Source organism: Ursus americanus, chromosome 33 (genome assembly GCF_024610735.1).
Source record: "Ursus americanus isolate L20-20 chromosome 33, mUrsAme1.1.p, whole genome shotgun sequence".
NCBI classification, from domain to species: domain Eukaryota; kingdom Metazoa; phylum Chordata; class Mammalia; order Carnivora; family Ursidae; genus Ursus; species Ursus americanus.
In genome coordinates, this window is record NC_142159.1 from 19,606,374 (window position 1) to 19,624,453 (window position 18,080).

The window sequence follows — 18,080 nt, forward strand, 5'->3', positions numbered from 1 at the left end:
TGATACACTTTACAAGCACTGTTTAATTTAATCACCACGGCGATTGCATAAAGTAGGTCACAGAGCTAGTAAGTGGCAGAGCCAGACTCTCAATCCACGTCTTTCCATCGGGGCTCAAGATCCCTGGATGAATAATGTATATAAAATGTTACGCTCTGATCTAATGCGCTGCACGAGGACTCAGAAGTACGGTCCCTCTTTTACAAGCCACAGAACTAAACTTTTTTCACCATGGGGTGGAAATGAGCTCAGCACCTTCTGCGGTAACTCTTCTGCTTGGAAGATGGACCAAGGAGAAATGCCAGTGCAACTTTTTTTTAAGAAGAAAGCTTGCCTCTGACTCTCGCCCTCCTTTTGCTCCACACTGGCATCCTCCCGGTGGTGAGGAAGTGTACTGTCTGGCTAACACAAGCTGCAGTTGCTCCAGGAGATTTTTCCCACTTCTGGGAAGAAACTCATCCTGCTGACCAGATTCCCAAGTAGTTTTGGCTATTCCCTTTCTGTCTATGTAGATTTGGGGAAAAGGTGAAAAATGTCAGACGAGGGGCCAGCAAACTATAGCCAGTGGGTCTGCCTCCTATTTTTGTAAATAAAGTTTTATTGGAACACAGCCACATCATGTGTTTCTGTATTATCTACAACCACCTTTTTTTTTTTTTTTAAGTAATCTCCACACCCAACGTAGGGCTTGAACTCGCGTCCCTGAGAGATTAAGAGTCACATGGTCTTCCAACTGAGCCAGCCCGGCACACTTACAGCTGCTTTTGTGCTACGATGGCAGCACCGAGTAGATGCAAGAGAGAATGTACGGCCCATGGAACCTAAAATATTATCTGGCCCTTTACGAAAAAAGTTTGTTGACCTTTGGTCTAGAGCCTTCAGTAGAGATGGAGCACACACCTGTGCCAGGTTGGGTTGAGAGGTGTCTCTTGCCCAAAGCTCAGGTCAGCAGTGGCCAGAGGGGAGGCTCAAGTCTTGCAGATTCATATATTTCAACAAATATCTACTGAGTACCTGCTCTGTGTATATCAGATACTAATCTTATACAGAAGTTCTTGCCCTTGTAAAACTTACGTTCTGGTGGCAGATGGAGATAACTGTGTACATATACATAATATCACGTTCAGGAGTAAAAATGTTATAAAAAAAGGAGACGCAGGGTACAGGGAATCTGTTATAAATATGGGGTCTGAGAAGATCTCGCTGGGGAAATGACTGTTGAGGTATCTGGGGGAAGAGTTATTCTCGTTAGAGGGACAGTAGGTGCAAAGGTCCTGAGGCAGGGGCAGCAGTAAGGAGACAGGTGTGACTGGAGCTCAGGAAGCGATGATGTGAGTGGTATGAGATGAGGTCAGAGGGCAGCCAAGGGCCACATCGTGTGTGTCATGCAAGCCATAAGAAGGACTTCATACTTCATTACCAGTTTGATGGGAAGCTATTGGGAGGTTGAGAACAGGGACTTACCACAGTTCAATATATACGTTATGAGGCTGCTCTAGCTTCTGTGTCGTGTATACACAGACTGTGAGAAGCCACGGTAGAGGCAGGGAGACTGGCTGGGAGGCTATCACCGGTGCGGATGGATGCTGGAGGCTTGGAGCTGGCTGTAGTAGTGGAAGTGGGAAAGGGTCAGGTTCAAGATCTCATGTGAAGGTGGTGCCCCAGGGATTTATTTATGGATTAGATGTGGGGTATGAAAGCAAGGAAGGTGCCAGGTGATTCTAAGGTTTTCGGTCTGAGCAACTGCATGGGTTGCCATTTCCAGGTCAGGTGGAATTCTGCTCTGGACACAGTAAGTTCAAAACACTTCTCAGACGTCTAAGTGGAGATGTCATGGAGACGGTTGTATAAATGGGTCTGGAGCTCAGGGAGAGGTATTTAAAGCTGTGGAACTGGCCGAGGTCACCCAGGAGCAGGAGGCACGGCGCCTGAGTCCTGCTGAGTACTGAGCCGGGGCACGCCAATGCAAGACCGGGGGTCCTCACCGCGTCTGCACAACAGAACCACATGGGAACGGGAGGAAAATAATCAGGCCCCGGTGCCTTCCCAGATCAGTTAAAGCAGAAACGCTGGACATGGAGCCCATGGACCAGCATTTTAAAAAACGCTCTCCAGGTGATTCCAATGCCCAGCCTGGGCTGAGGATTACTCCTTCAGACTGAGAAGGTACAGCCAAAGAGGCGGGTAGAAAATCTGGGCTGTGTGCGCTCCAAAAGCCAAGTGAAGAAAGTTTCCAAAGGGAGGGAATGATCCCTTCCTTTTTTTCTTAATTCTTAGGTAATCTCCACACCCAATGTGGGGCTCGAACTCATAACCCCGAGATCAAGAGCACGTCCTCCTCCAACTGATCCAGCCAGGTGCCCCAGGAATGATCCCTTCATCGGGGTCATAGTCCCATGAAAAGGACGGTGCTGGGAACCCTGGTAAAGGAAGTGTGAGTGGGGCACCTGGCGGCTCCGTAGGTTGAGCGTCTGACTCTTGGTTTCGGCTAGGGTCCTGACCTCAGGGTCGTGAGATGGAGCCCTGCGCTCAGGGCGCATTGTGCTTGGGATTCTTGCCCCCTTCCTCCTTCCCTCTCTGCTCCTTCCACTGCTTGCACGTGTACACTCTCTCTAAAATAAATAAACTAAAACAAATTTTAAGGTGTGATAGTGGCATTAGGTTATGTGAGAAGAGAATCCTCACCTTTGAGCAATGTTTACTGAAAATTTTATGGATGTCTGGGGCCTGCTTCAAAAATAACAGACGGGTACAGTTGACACAAAGCAGTCCCTGATATAAAGAGCTGTGCGTGGGACTTCAGTACGTCTTACTGCCTACTACTATTTGGAAGAAAGAAGAAGGGGAAGGGGACGAGAAGGGAGGGAAGGAGAGGAGACATTAATACAGAAAACTCCTTTGGCCAGTTTTGTCAAGAGCGGCAAGAAAATGGGAGTGGAGTGAAGGAGTTGAGCCCTCGAACAGGAAAGACAGGATGGCAGCCACTGCCCCAGGGGAGGGTGGCAGGGATGGGAGCCCAGACGCAGGTGGGCAGGTGTGCTCCCAGGCGGCAGGATGAACCGTTCCCATCAGAAGGACATTTCAAAATAAGCAAGGTCCTAACGATAGAGAACAAACTGAGGGTGGCTGGAGGGAGGAGGGTGGGGGAGGAGCTAGACGGTTGAAGGGCATTAAGGAGGCCACTGGCCGTGACGAGCCCTGCGCGTTGTATTAAGTCGTGAATCCTGATTCCACTCCTGAAACCAATATTGCACTGTATGTTAACTAAAGTGAAAATTAACTAAAATTCAAATTAAAGAAAAAAACAAAACAAAAATAAGCAAGGTCAGCTAAGAATGAAGAGAGGGATTAAGATTTAAAGTAATTTTTTAATAATAATTTTTTATTATGTCATGTTAGTCACCATACAGTAAGTACATCCCTAGTTTTTGATGTAGAGTTCCATGATTCATTAGTTGCGTATAACACCCAGGGCACCATGCAATATGTGCCCTCCTTACTACCCATCACCGGTCTATCCCATTCCCCCTCCCCCCGAAGACCTCAGTTTGTTTCCCAGAGTCCACAGTCTCTCATGGTTCATTCCCCGTTCTGTTTACCCCCCCTTCATTCTTCCCTTCCTTCTCCTACTGATCTTCCTACTTCTTACGTTCCATAGATGAGTGAAACCGTATGATAATTGTCTTTCTCTGCTTGACTTATTTCATAAAGTAGATTTTTTTTAAGCCACGGTCTCCCTAAAGTACTTTAAGTCAGGCACGTTCCCAGACCACACCCCGGGTCGGCTAAGCTGCTCGCCTTTCCTGATTCTTGGGGTGCACTCAGGCACCAGCGCAGGGGAGTGCTGGGCTCAGTCCACACCCACCCTCTCCCAGCCAGGAGGACGGCAGGCAGGCAGGCCAAGCACCCTGGGAAGGCTGGCCGTCACGAGGCCGCGCCAGACCCCGTGGTTGCCGGGAAATGTGGGTGGCACACTCCAGCAAGCCAAGAAATGCCTGACTCGGGACATTTTAATTAGGGTCAGTCCCACTCTCTGCTCCGAGCTGCAGCCGGCCCTCTTTGTCTTCCCTCTCCCTTATAGACCCATAACCAAGAGACAATTTCTAGTTCTGTGGTTGGTACTGAGAAATCCTTCCAGAACTGGTCCCTAATAGGTCAACTCCAAGGTGGCTATGAAAGATGATATGTGGCCAAAGGAAAATAAAGACGGTTGCAGGGACCCTTCCTTCTCTCTCCCTGGTCAGTCGGCCCCAAGGGCGCCGTGATGCGGCCCAGCAGAGGGGAGGTCTGGACTCTGACTGCTACCTGCTCACAGGCTGTCCTGGGCGGGGCAGCGGGAGGGTCTGGGGAGGGTCCCCACCCCTGTGTTAAATGCCTGCGCCAACAATTGGCAAGGGGGTCCACAGGGCGGCACAGCCCGGGGCGCTGAGCTGCCTCACCGCTGCTGGGCTCCCTCCCTGCTTAGCGCACAGAGCCTGCAGACCTATCAGCGGGAGGAACTGGCTCTCCTCTGCTCCCCGGGCAACAGCAGCCGCCCTATGGGCTCCATGGAGACCAGGTATATTTAGACCACAGAATGTTCAGAACAGCCTCGCATTCCAGGTCCGGGAGGTGGAAATCCAAAGGCAGGAAAACCCCATGGAACGAAGAGTAGACTGCCACCTGTCCTCAACTCCCCTGTCTTAGAAATGAAATCCACGCTGGCCCTGGATGCAGGAGCTCCACTCAAACTCAGAGCCACCCTGAGCTGCAGGACCCCGCATGGCCATTGACTCCCTAAGCTGCCTCTCCGCCTGCTGCTGCTGCAGGTGCGCTCGGAGGGAGGGACGGGCCTTGTGGAAGACCGGGGCGCGGGTGTGTGTGTGTGTGTGTGTGTGTGTGTGTGTGTGTGTGTGCCTGCCTGGCCTTTGGAATTCTATTTACAGTGTGAGGCCTTAGGGTCGAACTGGCCCTGCGGGCCTCACGGACGTTCGCTCTTCTTTCCAAGGCAGCAACTCAGAGGAGAGGCAGAGGTCAAGCCATGTGCTACCATTTATCACCTACCTTTGGGGCTGGGATGTCCCTTAACCTTGTTGCCTGAACTTCCCTGGAGGGGGGACCCCACGATAGTTTATCCATAGCAGAGACCACTGGAGAAGAGCTGGTGTGGTTAGAACTACCCAGACCCCCTCAGGCAGGCTGCCCAAACAGGTCCCCGCTGAGATCTTGCACGAACATTCTGCACTGGCTTCAGACACAGACCCTTGGATTTGAGAAGGCCAGGGCTCATCATGCAGACCCTCCAAAGAAACAAGTAAACACACACACAAGGCAGGCCAGCTGGAGCCTTTTAAGTCTTAGCAAAACTTCTTAAGAAGAATAATGTCCGATCCCAGGAAGAGAAGGCCCGGGCCAACAGCATCTCTGCAGAGAAGCCCCACTGGAATCTAAGACAAGGTTGGGACCGACCAGGTGGAAGAGTTTCAGAATCTAAGAGCAGAAGGACCCCCAGAAATCACCTGGTTACAAAGCAGAGTTTCCTGGGGTCTCCCCCATGGTGGGGGTGTCAGAGGGAGGCTATCAGTGAATGCAAGTTTGACTAAAAAAAAAAAAGAGAAAGAAAGGGGGCGCCTGGGGGGCTCAGTCAGGTAAGCAACTGCCTTTGGATCAGGTCATGATCCCAGGGTCCTGGCATGGAGCCCGGCTCAGCGGGGAGCCTGCTTCCCCCTCTGCCTGCCACTTCCCCTGCTTGCGCTCGCTTGTGCGCGCTCTCTCTCTCTGTCAAATAAATAAAATCTTTTTAAAAAATCAAAATTAAAATTAAAAAATTAAAATTAAAAAAAGAAAGAAGAAAGTCTGACTACTGAATGTGCCGAAGAGCAGAAAAACGACCTGATCCTTACTTTGCTGGCAGGGAGATCGGGGCCCCGGGGACGTGAAGACACTCCCTGCCCGTCCTGGCTTTGTGCGGTGGTCCTTACCGCGCCGTCGTGGCCTGGTGTGCTCAGGCACCATGGAAGTGGCTGTTCCTGGGGCCCCTTCTGCTTCCATCCCCCCTGAGGGTAAAGCAACAGTCAGGGGTACCTACTGTAGCCATCTGGGAAGTGCTCAGCCGCACGTCTTACTGAGGAGGGCCTTGGGCCATTTCCAGGGCTCTGCAGAAGGGGAGCTACAGTTTGGGGACAACGTCAGGCACATCCTTGCTGCCTCCTTCCTAGACAACAGGAGCGTGTCGACACAGGCTTTGGCCCGCTAGGTGTCCACTGCTCCCACAATCCCAGGCAACTGCAATGTTTCTGACTTACTCTCCTGATTTTATTTTATTTTATGATTATTATTTTTAAAGGGCTTGAACTCATGACCCTGAGATCAAGACCTGAGCTGAGATGGAGATGTTTAACCAACAGATCAGAGCCACCCAGGCACCCCATGACTTAACTCTCCTAATTTTAAAATCCCTAACCTGAGATCCCACCCCACCTTAGCCTGAAAAATACCGCATTCCCAATGACAATTATGGTAGATTACGGAACCAGAGATCACTGCTAGGTAGGAACCAGAGACCCTGCAGCTCAGAAGTGATCAGCCTGGTTTCTTGGTAGGCACGAAAAACACCGTCCATCTGTCAGTTCCCCGGCCCGGGAAAGGCGCGTGCCCAGGCTGGGCGCCATCCTAGGGCTGGCTGGCCCCATCCGCACAGTCACCGTGCAGGGTGTGCTGTTTGTTCACCACGAGCCTGCATTGCTTCTCAAGCAAGATGAGTGAAATCAATGCTTCTTAACCATTTATTTGCTACTGAATACACCCAATTATAATGGCTTTCTTTCCCACCGCCCAAATCGCTACTCATTAGCCCCTTTGCTGGAAAGTCGGCAAGCTCTCTGCTTTTTTGGCAGCTCTGCAGAAAGATATGCGGGGGGTGGGGGGAGAGCTAAAAAAAGCAGGTACTTGAATTATCCATGGATTTCATTTTTTTGTGCTTTCTTTGGGGTGTTGGAACAGTGATAGCAGAAGGGGACAGGCCTAGTTGGGCACAGATCTTCTGGGTAATTTGATGGAATATGGTTTCCAAGAGCAGTTACGTGTTTCTCCTTCCTGGAGGAGGAGTGTCCCAGCCCCAAGGAGCACGGCACGGGCCGGACCTCTCACGGGGGCAGAGCACTCCTTTCCAAGTGGGGACGAAAACAGCAGGAGTCTCTGCTAGGAGGTCGCTGGGCAAACACCAGAGGCCGAGAAGCCAACCAATGGCCTGAAAGAACATGCAGCACACAGGACTCCACGCCACGCTTTTCCCCCTGGGATGGAGGCGGGCCCTGTTTTCTCTGGGCTCCGCTTCAGTGGCGTGTGTGGCACTGGCAGGAAGAAGAAGGGAGCTTTTCAAAGCCTCTTTCAGTCTTTCAACGCCTGGGAACCTCACTGGTTCTGCATTCAGCTTTCACTTCCCCTCCTCTCAGCTGGACCTGCGACATGACCTCACGAATGCGCCCCTCACCCTACAGCCATTTTGTTGCCACGGAAAATGTCATCAGGTCATTGTCCAAATCAAAATATTAGGTTTTGAGGACACTGGGGGGACCCCTGCTTCCGCCCCATGGTCCATGCCATACAGGCAGACAGAGGCTAACGATGTGATACAGGGTCAGGAAGCATGACAACAACGCCGTGGATTACACACGCATCCTGGCCATGAAGGGACATGGGGGACCGCTGGGTAGACACCTAGTCCGTCGTGGTGTGCTGACGGTCTTCTCTCCTAGAGCGCCAGCCCCAGGGGGTAGGGGCTCGGTGGGTTCTCTTCACTGCCGGTTCCCGGGGACCGGAAGAGCGTCCAGCACGTCACCGTCACTCAGCAAATATTTGTTCAATGAACACGTGGTTTTAAGGAGGCCTGGCCCACAAGACGGACCCGAGAGGATGGATTATCTGTTATAATTTCAAGACAGACATCACGAGGATGGAAAAGGCCCAGAGAAATGGAAAGAGCTGCAGCCAGAAACATGGTTCAAATCCAGCTCTGCCCCTCGTGAGCATTAGAATCCAGGGCAAGTTCCTTCTCCAAGCGTCATTTCCCTCGGGTATTGGACCAGGCTCACGGCCTAGCCTGCAAGTGTGTTGCGAGCCCGACTCAGGAAATGTGCGTAACCGGCAGCTGCTGACGAAACTCAACGTAGGGACCCCTCTGGCATTATTACCCTGCTACCTCTCGGGTACTTGGCCATTCCATGCCTCGGTCGTCTGGAACACCCAAAACAAAGAACCCAGGGAGAAAGTGTGAACAGAGGTTGACTACTTAGTAAAATTAACTTTGGCGATTTCTGTGGATTTCAATATTACACTAGTCCCTTCCTTCTCATATATTACCGGGTTTCTTAGAATCTGTCGATTCCAACTCTCAGGCACAGTTATCCAGGGAGGAGAGGCGATTCTAGGAAACTAACACTTCCTTCCTTTCTTTTTTTTTTTTTTTTTTTGGCTTTTTGTTTTATTTATTTATTTACATAATCTCTACACTCAACATGGGGCTGGAGCTCGTGACCCCAAGAACAAGAGGTGCGTGCTCCTGTGACTGAGCCAGCCAGGTGCCCCTAACACTTCCTTACGTTTTTTGTTTTTTGTGGGTTTTTTTTTGAGAGAGAGAGAACGCATGCACGAGTGTGGGGGAGGGGCAGAGGGAGAGAGAGACTCTCAAGCAGACTCCACACCTAGCGTGGAGCCTGATGCGGGGCTCGATCTCACGACCCTGAGATCATGACCTGAGCCGAAATCAAGAGTTGGAAGCTGAACCAGCTGAGCCAGCCACACGCCCCTTTCCTTATGTGTTTCTGTGATGCTGGTGAAGCACTCAGGCAAAGGGGGAAACGATACATGACAAATACATAAACCAGGGGGGGATGGTTGTGTGGCAGGACCAGCTGCCTGAGAGCAAGATGCAGGAGGCGCTCTCTGGACCTGGGATGGTCACATGACCAACAGACCAATGACCCGAACTTTCAGCTCCAGCCAAAGGGACTCTCCCCGAAACTGTCCTTACTCTCCTGCCTCAAAGGGAAGTTCTAGGATGTTCCCGCCTTAAGCGAGCAGCCATAAGGACAGGGCTGGAAAGGCAAGTTCACCCGAACCAACCAGCCCTGCTGCCTCGTTCCGACTCCCACGGAGGAGAGCCGGGCGCCCGGATGTGGTTGTTCCCCCGCACGGCAGGTCCTAAGCTCAGACACCGGCTTCATGGTTTCTCAGCCAGGCCACCTGGGAGAAGACCCCATCGCGCGCCTCGGCCCCAAGGGCACCGCCAGCTTCGGCAGCAGCATGCTCGTGCCGGGCAGCGCATCCCGACGCTCGAGGTGAGCACCAAACACTCGAGCGGGGAGATCGACCCACCCGACAGCCCCACGGTACCCCCAAGTGCCAACCTTCTTCCCACAAGGTTCACACTCCAAATATCGCTCCTTTCTTTCCACGGTCGAACCTGTCTTGACTGCGCCACGTTAGTTTCAGACCAACAATTTCTGTCCGCTAGCAGCAGATCTTCAATTTTGCTGGCAACTTCTTGTCACAAGGGGCTCCAGCTGGATGAGCTCTGAGGGGGACCGGCAGGAAGCGCCACTGCTCCATCTGAACTCGAGTGTTAACCGTACCGCAGAGCGACTACAGAGACACAGTGACAGCCCACCCAACGGCGTTGGGGGCCTGCTGCCGCCAGAGGGTCACCGGCTTCTGTCCAGCCCCAGGTACAGGTGAGTTTCTGCCCGGCCTCCCGTCGTCAAACAGGCCTTTCGGTGTGGACGGGCCTCATGCTAGAGCCAGGGCCCAGGGTGTGCTGCGATGGGATGGGCGGGCCCACAATGTCACAAGGCTTCGAACAGAAACCTAATGCTAGAGAAGCATTTTGTAAAAGGAAAACCATGTCCTAAAACTGAATGGGCAGGCCTCGGAAAACCACTTCTCTACTAGTATCTCCTGCTGGGCCTGGGGGGGGGGGTCACTCAGAGGGTCAGGTGCACAGTCCTGTGCTTCCCGGTCGGGGCTTTTGGGTCCTCACACCCCTCACTGGAAAGCCTCTATTCTGTGAGAGAGGAAAGGAGCACAGAACAGTTACTGTCAACATTAGGCCGCAGGCAGGGGGAGAGGAAGCAAGGAGAAGCAAGCCTGACCCTTAGCACTTCAGTTTATAAAAAAAGTGTGTGTGGGGGTATTATCTTTAGAGCTCTGCCCCAGTGACTCAGGTCACTGGGGATTTTCGGAACTCTTAAGACCTTTCAGCCAGAGAGCACAAAACTATTGATTGAAACCCAATGGTCAATATGCTTCCCACATGTATATGAATACAAGGACCTCTCTAGAATCAGCTGCCCGAGCTAATTTTTAATGAGCTGGCCGACCTAACAGATCTGAGGGATGGGAAAATGGGGAGGGGAGGAGCCCACCGCTCTTGACGGCCTCTTCAGCCGCACTCACAGGCTGGGTTGAACAACACAGCCGCAGCTCCTTTGCGAGTGTGAGCAGACCCCGACCAGCAGACCTCGGGGTGCCTGGCCGGAAACAGAACCTCACTCGGGGCCTGAGCTGGTGGGGCAGCACGTCTGTGCTGGGCAGGAGACCCAGGTGAGAGAATGTCGTCCTGACCTAGGAACATTCATTCTCTAGATGGTTACTTTATTAAACTGCAGGGGCTCCTGGGTCCCTGGCGCCTCAGTCCATTAAGCATCTGCCCTTGGCTCAGGTCATGATCTCAGGGTCGGTCCTGGGACGAGCCTTGCCTTTTCTGGCTCCCCACTCAGCGGGGAGTCTGCTTGTCCCTCTGCCCCTCCCCCACTCATGATCTCTCCATCTCTTCCTCTCTCAAATAAATAAATAAAATCTTTTTAAAAAATAAAATAAAATCCATTTATTTACCCTGTTTAAGGAGAGCAGAATTGGAGCTGAGGAGACAGAGAACAGGGGCCACTTACTTTTTATTTTACACGTTTCTGAGCTGTTTGCATGCTTTTAAAAACAGCTACTCGTTTTCTTTTCTTTTTTTTAAAGATTTTATTTATTTATTTGACAGAGGGGAAGAGAGAGAACAAGCAAGGGGAGCAGCAGGCAGAGGGAGACAGAGAAGCAGGCTCCCCGCCAAGGGCAGGGAGCCTGATGTGGGGCTTGATCCCAGGACTCTGGGATCATGACCTGAGCCGAAGGCAGATGCCCAACCAACTGAGCCACCCGGGAGCCCCACAACTACTCATTTTCTTAGAATACTGTTTCATTCTCTTACCCTAGTCAGTGCTCAGGACGGGATACGACATCACCTCCTTAGGCCAGTCTTCTTGGGTCACCTCCTCTATACAGCAAACTCCCCTGCCAATTCCCTGTCACGGTCTCCTGCCATTATAATGCCTTCACGCCATGACCATGATCTGAAATCATCTTTGTACTGGTTTGCCTACTAATTCATCCCTTGTCTCTTTCACTGCAATCCCCACTCCATGAGGGCAAGGATCTGATCCGCCTTGCTCACTACAACCCCTACCCTCCTCGGGCCTGGCACAGGAGAGACATACGGGGGGGGGGGGCGCTCGGTAAATATTTTTGATAAATGAAACACACAGACATGAGATGGGATTTACCAATGTCCACATTCATTCCGCAAGCCTGATACAATACACAAAAACACAGTTACCATAGAGATCTGATTACCTGTGGGACCAGTCACACCCATTTCTCTGAAGGTGATCTGTAGCCTACCTGGATGAGGACTCTTTTTTTTTTTTTTTTTAAGATTTTATTTACTTATTTGACAGAGAGCACAAGCAGGGGGAGCAGCAGGCAGAGGGAGAAGCAGGCTCCCTGGGGAGCAGGGAGCCCGATGTGGGACTCGATCCCAGGACCCCGGGATCATGACCTGAGCCAAAGGCAGTTGGTTGACCGACTGAGCCACCCAGGCGCCCCGAGGAGGGCTTTTCATGCGCACACGCAGGCACATATCCCAAGTACGGCCTGCCGAATGCAGCCTGCTTTTGTACGTAAAGGTTTACGGGCGCAGAGCTGCTCTCCCACGTGGACGGACTGTCTGCCGTTGCCCTTGAGCCACAAGGGCAGCACCGAGTAGCTGCGATAGAGACCATACGAGCGCAAACTACCTGGCATTTTACGAAAAAGTCTGACAAACCCTGAGCCTGAAGAAACCGAGAAGAGTCGTCTGACGCTTTGACTGGGGAGCTTCTGAGAGCGAACCGCAGGGTTCGCACGGGCGCCGGCCCGGCGGTACCTGGTGTTTTTTAGGCCTGGGCACGAGCTCCGTGTTCTGCTAAGTGCCTGGAGCGTGTTATGTCCCGTGATCTCATTCTCATGACACCACTATCAGAAAGTTCTGACGGCGGAGGCTGATGCAGGCCCAGTCATTTGCCAGGGCCAGAGAGGTCAGTGACACAGCCAGGATTCAAACCCAGACTCAGGTCTGTGCCCCTCGGACACCTGCGCCCGCCTCCCCGTGCCGTTCAGCTTCCACGCAACACGCTTCCCAGCTACGTCGAGCAGAAGCCCGAGCACGCGCAAGACTGGTCTGTCTCCTCAGAAGACGGCCTGGGCGTCCCCACGGCCTCGGGGATGTTGCGGCTGTTCCTTCTAGCCGCAATGGCCGCTGCTTCTCTTTCTGGGTAGAAACCAAATTGTCAAGACTCAGTGAAGCCCTTCTTCTCTGGGGGCTTCTCCTTGCTCTAGTGATTTGTTTTAAGATTTTATTTTATTTATTTGAGAGAGAGAGAGAGCTCAGACAGAGGAGAGGGAGAGGGAGAAGCAGGCTCCCCGCTGAGCAGGGAGCCCCATGTGGGGCTCGATCCCAGGACCCCGAGATCATGCCCTGAGCCGAAGGCAGATGCTTCACCGACTGAGCCAACCAGGCGCCCCGCTCTAGTGATTTTTAAAATTCTCCCTCCAACCATCACACAAACTGTAGGGGGACAGAGGCTGCTTCTCAGTCCTCCTGTGCATGTATGCGTCAAACACGCTCCTCAAAAACAAAACAGAACTCTTGGGAAAACCACTGCCTTGGGCTGCCTGGGTCGTTCAGTCGGTTGAGCATCTGCCTTCAGCTCAGGTCATGATCCCAGGGTTGGGGGATCGAGCCCGGTATTGGGCTCCCTGCTCAGTGGAGAGCCTGCTTCTCCCTCTGCCTCTGCCCTTCCCCATGCTTGTGCTTGTGCTCTCTCTGTCAAATAAATAAATAAAATCTAAAAAGGAAAGAAAGAAAGAAAGAAAGAAAGAAAGAAAGAAAGAAAGAAAGAAAGAAAGAAAGAAAAGAAAAGAAAAGAAAAGAAAAGAAACCCATTGCCTCCCCTCCCCTGGGGAAGATGCTATTTAGTAGAACCATATGCCAGTTCAAAATGCCACCACTGTCCTTGACTTGGACAGCTCTCTTTATTAACAAACCAGCAACCGCTGGCTTTATTATCTGCACCTGGGATGTTTCTGCCTCCTCTCCCTTTTTCTAGAACCTATGGAACTTGCTTTTCATTTAACTGTGCTGTGAAACTCTCCAGTTCTCTCTAACCCCCTGAACCCTGCCTTCATACCAAAACACAGGTTCCCCTGGATCCGCGCAGGGTAACAGCTATGCCGCCTCTCCGGGGTCACCGCGTATCCTGCTCCTCACAAGAGCCCGTAAAATGGCTGAACTCAACAAGACTCCTTGGGGAGAACGGCTACGCTTGGGGTGCAGTTTCTGGGAGGGGGACGAGGGGGGCTTTTGGATGATGGTTATGGTCGGTTTCTCGATCTAGGTGCTGGGTGTGTGCATATGTTCACGTTGGGAGAACTCAGCTGTAGTTAGGGGTGTGAAGTATATTCTATTTTCTGTAGGTATGTTCCATTTCAATAAAAAGTGTTAAAATACCCTTTGCCAGGGCACCTGGGTGGCCCAGTCAGTTAAGTGTCTCACTCTTGGTTTTCGCTCAGGTCATGATCAGGTGTGGGATCAAGCCCCACATGGGGCTCTGCACTGGGCGTTGGGCCTGCTTGAGATTCTCTCTCTCCTCTCCCTCTGCCACTCCCCCTGCTCTCTCTCTCTCTCTCTCTAAAAATAAATACATCTTTAAAATACCCTTTGCAAACATAGTAATACACAATGGATCTTTTTTTGCAGAAATACACATCTCGTTTTCTTCAGGCAACAACCTTCTAAGAGGGATCAGCAAGCCCATTTTACTAGCAGCAGCATGAATGAAAGATGAAAAGGCAAAGCAACTCTCAAGGCACTAAATAACAAATTTAGGTGAGACTGGTGTTCAAGGACAAATGTGACCCAAGCCTGCTAGGCCTCAACGCCTATGGCTGTAGCCCATCCGATTCCTATTAGGAGGAGATACTCTGATTCAGAAAACCAAATGCACTTCCTGATGCGAGAATATAAAACAGTTCCCTGAAACACAGCATACAAAGAAAGTAGGTAACAAGTCCAAAGACGTTGTATAACAACCCTTAGGTGATGAGGCCCTTAGCCATCCCAGAGCCTTGTAGAAGTGAGGAACTGGCTCTCCCACACCCAGAAGAGGCTACCACTTGCGCTATGGACTGAATGTCTGTCCCTCCCCCCAAATTCGTAGGCTGAACTCCTACCCCAGGGTGATGGTATTAGGAGGTGGGGCCTTTGGGAAGTGCTGAGGTTCCAGTGGAGCCCTCTCGGTAGGGATTAATGCCCTAATAGAAGAGATCCAGGAGAGGTCCCTTCTGCTTCCCCCACGTGAGGACACAGGGGAAGTAAACAGTTTGCAAAGGGAACAGGGCCCTCATCAGAACCCAACCAGGCCGGCCCCCTATTTTCAGACTTCGAGCACTCAGAACTGTGACAAATAAATACCTGTTGTCTCTAAGCCACCCAGTCATGGGAGCGCGTTACAGCGGCCGGAGCAGACTCAGACAACTTAACGAAGACTGCTCAACATTCTATAGATGCTCTCGTTCAACGCTCACAACCCTAATTTTATCCCTGCTGTTCTAGATGAGAAAAATGAGGCGCGGAGAGGTGAAGGAAGCTACCTCAGGTTAGAGCGCTACTAACTGGCAGGGCGGGCGGCCACGCTCCAGAATCCATGCTCTTAACCGGGATGCCAGAGTCATGCCTTTGGCTGTGATCACCCAGGGATGGGTTTCCAGTTGCTAGTGTGCGACTTCTATCTTCCGGCGTGCATTACAGCTCAATAAAACGTGCTTATTCCACGCGCGCGATTACAACAATCTTGACAAGCACACCCAGCGCCTTCATAAATGGCAGCCTGATTTACAGAGCGAATCTCTGTCCTGAAAAGACTCATGCTTACACGAATGATAGTGTCCATGCCTACCCCCATCTACCAGAACTTTCCCCATTTATTTGTGGGAAATCCAGAGACAAAGCGCTTGGCCTACCTGAAGCATTATCAGTCCGGATTAGATTAGAGGTGTCAGCAGTCTCCCTTTCTCTTTCATTGTGAAAGATCTATCGCTTTTTAACAAAGCATTTGCTTAACCTGAACTCGAGTAAGCAAAAACTATACCCCAACTGCATCAGCAAAACTCAGGAAAAGTAAATAAACAAAACTTTTGTCCCATGTCTGCAACGTTACTCTTAGTTGTGCTTTTAGAAGAACCTTTCAGCAAGATCATTTTGGATCTACTTTTCTTTTAAGCCACATTGATCTCAGTGAAGGTAAAACTGCCAGCCTATGTTACTTTTGAGGAATTTAAGTGGGGGGGGGCTATTTAAATATAATAAATCTCTTCATTTTGGTTTATTGAATTAAAATAATCTGATGACCCTTTCCTCCCCCTCTAAATCATTCCCAGTTTCTGAGACTATCAGGTGAGCTGGGAACTCAAATTTTATATATATGCCACGTTCCTCAAACGGCTGTCAATTCTGGTTTGGTTTTAAGAGAATAGGAAGGACCCTTTTCCAGAGAAGCTGACTTCCTCACACACACTGACATATCCTTAATAGGCAGTATTTTTTCTACCTGGAATTGGGGCAATGATGTCTACTGCAGGGAGCCCCAGACAGCCGGGTGTCTGTGTCCTACCAAGTTCCATGGGTCGCCACCCAAACTGCAATCCCCAGGCACTTGGGGTTCTCAAAGCCCTGAACCGCGCCTCTTCCCACTGCCATCCTGGAGCAAGACCGCGCAGGGAACTTCCCGGGGCCCCGAGGAGCTGCGGCTGCTTATGCCCGGGAGGCCGGGGTGGGGGGACCGGCGGGTCGCGGCCCCACGGGGTGACGCAGGGGCCCCGGCGGCCCCGGGGGAGCTCCGGGGATGCTGACCTCAACTTTGTTCTTTACAAACAGCTCGGAGGCCGCGTCGCTCACGTGAGCCGCCCGCTTCCCCCGCAGCTGCTCCTGGCCCCCGGGGTCGCGGAGGGGAAGGGCGGTGTCCCCGAGCCCCGGGGACGGGACGACCCCCCGGCCCCGGCGACCGACCCGCGGCGGGGGAAGGGGGGGCGCCGGATTGGCGGGGGGGGGGGGGGTGCCGGCCGCGGGGAGCAGGCCACGCTCACCTTCTTCACCGACAGCGAGATGTTCTCCAGGATCCGGTCCTTCACCTCCCGCGGCTCCATGGCGCCGCCGCCGCCGCCGCCCCGCCGCCGCCGCTTCCCGCGCCGGGGGCCCGGGGCCGCCGCCAACCGCTGCCGCCGGCCGTGCGGGGGCTCCGTCGTGCCGGCCGCGGGGCCCGGCGCCCGCCGCCCGGCCCTCGCCTCGCCCGGCCCCTCGCTCCGCCGCGGCCCGGCGGCTCCGGAGCGCGGCCGGCGGGGAAGAGGCCGCGGGCTGTGCGCGGCGGCGGCGGCGGCGGCAGCGGCGGCGGCGGCGGCGGCAGGAACTGATGTCAGGCTGGGCGGCGCCAAGGCCGGCGGTCGGGCTGGGGCGCCCGTGCCCGGGGACCCGCCGGCACTCCGGCTCGCGTCCCCGGCCCCCCCGGCGCCCATCGACCCCCAGCCCCTGCGGCCGGGGACGCCGGGGACCCCGGACACCCCCACAGCCCCGCGGCCGCCGAGCCCCGGCCCTTGTCGGCTCACAGCCCCTCGGGCGGGGGGCCGCGGAAAGCCCCTCAGCCCGCAGACCTCAGGGACCCCCAGATCCCCGCAGACCTTGGGCCCCTTCCCCTGCCCTTGCCAGCCCACAGACCCAGGCCTCCCGAGGCTCCTCAGCGACCCCGAGCCCCGCCACCCCCTCCGGCCGGGGACCTCGGAGGTGCCCCCCGATCTCAGGGCTCTGGAGAAGCCGCCGCCCCCGTCGGCCAGAGACATCCCCTTAGCCCACAGAGCCCACCTGTACCTTCCCTTTCCTTGGCCGAGAGGCCCCTGCCATGCCCGGGATCCCGGGAGCCCCCCTCAATGCACAGACACCGGCTCCCCTCACCGCAGAGACCTAGGGCCCCTGGCTTTTGGCAGCCTAGAGACCCGGGCACCCCCACCCAGACACCCCAGCCCTCTGGCGCTCACTGGTTGCCCCGGCCCTCACCAGCCCAGAGAAGCCAGCCCCTCGCGGTTCCTTCCCTCCCGGCCCTGTGTTAAACTTTCAGGCCATTTCAGGTCTCTGGTGCTCCTCCCCACCTCCAAAACACCCCCCCCTCACTTCCCCTTCAGTCCCAACACCCACTCTGATTCTTAACCCATATCCAATTCTCCAGTGGGTCTACCTGCCCTGGGGACCCCAACTCCCTCAGCCCCGAAACCCACCATAACAATTCCCCTTATCCACACACACACCCCTCTCCAAATTCCCCTAAAGCCACCTACCTGCTCGCTTAGCTCATTTGGTCCCCAAATAAATATATCCTGATACATCCATTAGTCCCTCTTTTTTATTCTTAAAAAAAAAAAAAAGTCCATATACTTTTTTTTTCACTTTATGAAATTGAGATATATAATTTCAGGGCACAACGTTATGATTCGTTATTTGTATATATTGCGAAATGATCGGTACCCTTTTCATTCTTAAGACACCCCAATTCTCAACTTCAGCTCCCTATTTTCCCTCTTCTCTGCTCGGGCTACTTCTCCCCCAGCCTCCCAGACCTGGTCCCCTCAGCACCCTTAAGAAACACTGATTCTACAGCTTATCCTAGATGGACCTCACCCCATACCCAACCAAAAGATCC

General features: G+C 53.2%; 1 protein-coding gene across 2 annotated transcripts in view; it reads right to left on the reverse strand.

Moving 5' to 3' along the window:
• PLEKHM2 (pleckstrin homology and RUN domain containing M2) overlaps positions 1-16,760 on the reverse strand; it is a 37,362-nt gene extending 20,602 nt beyond the window's left edge. The window contains exon 1 of one of the 2 annotated variants that reach the window (XM_087858494.1): positions 16,480-16,760. In XM_087858494.1, the coding sequence (XP_087714620.1) occupies positions 16,480-16,539 (60 nt within the window). In that variant the 5' untranslated portion in view covers positions 16,540-16,760. The remainder of the gene's footprint in view (positions 1-16,479) is intronic. The other variant, XM_045774678.2, reaches the window with a different exon arrangement.
• Between the last annotated feature and the right edge of the window lie 1,320 nt (positions 16,761-18,080).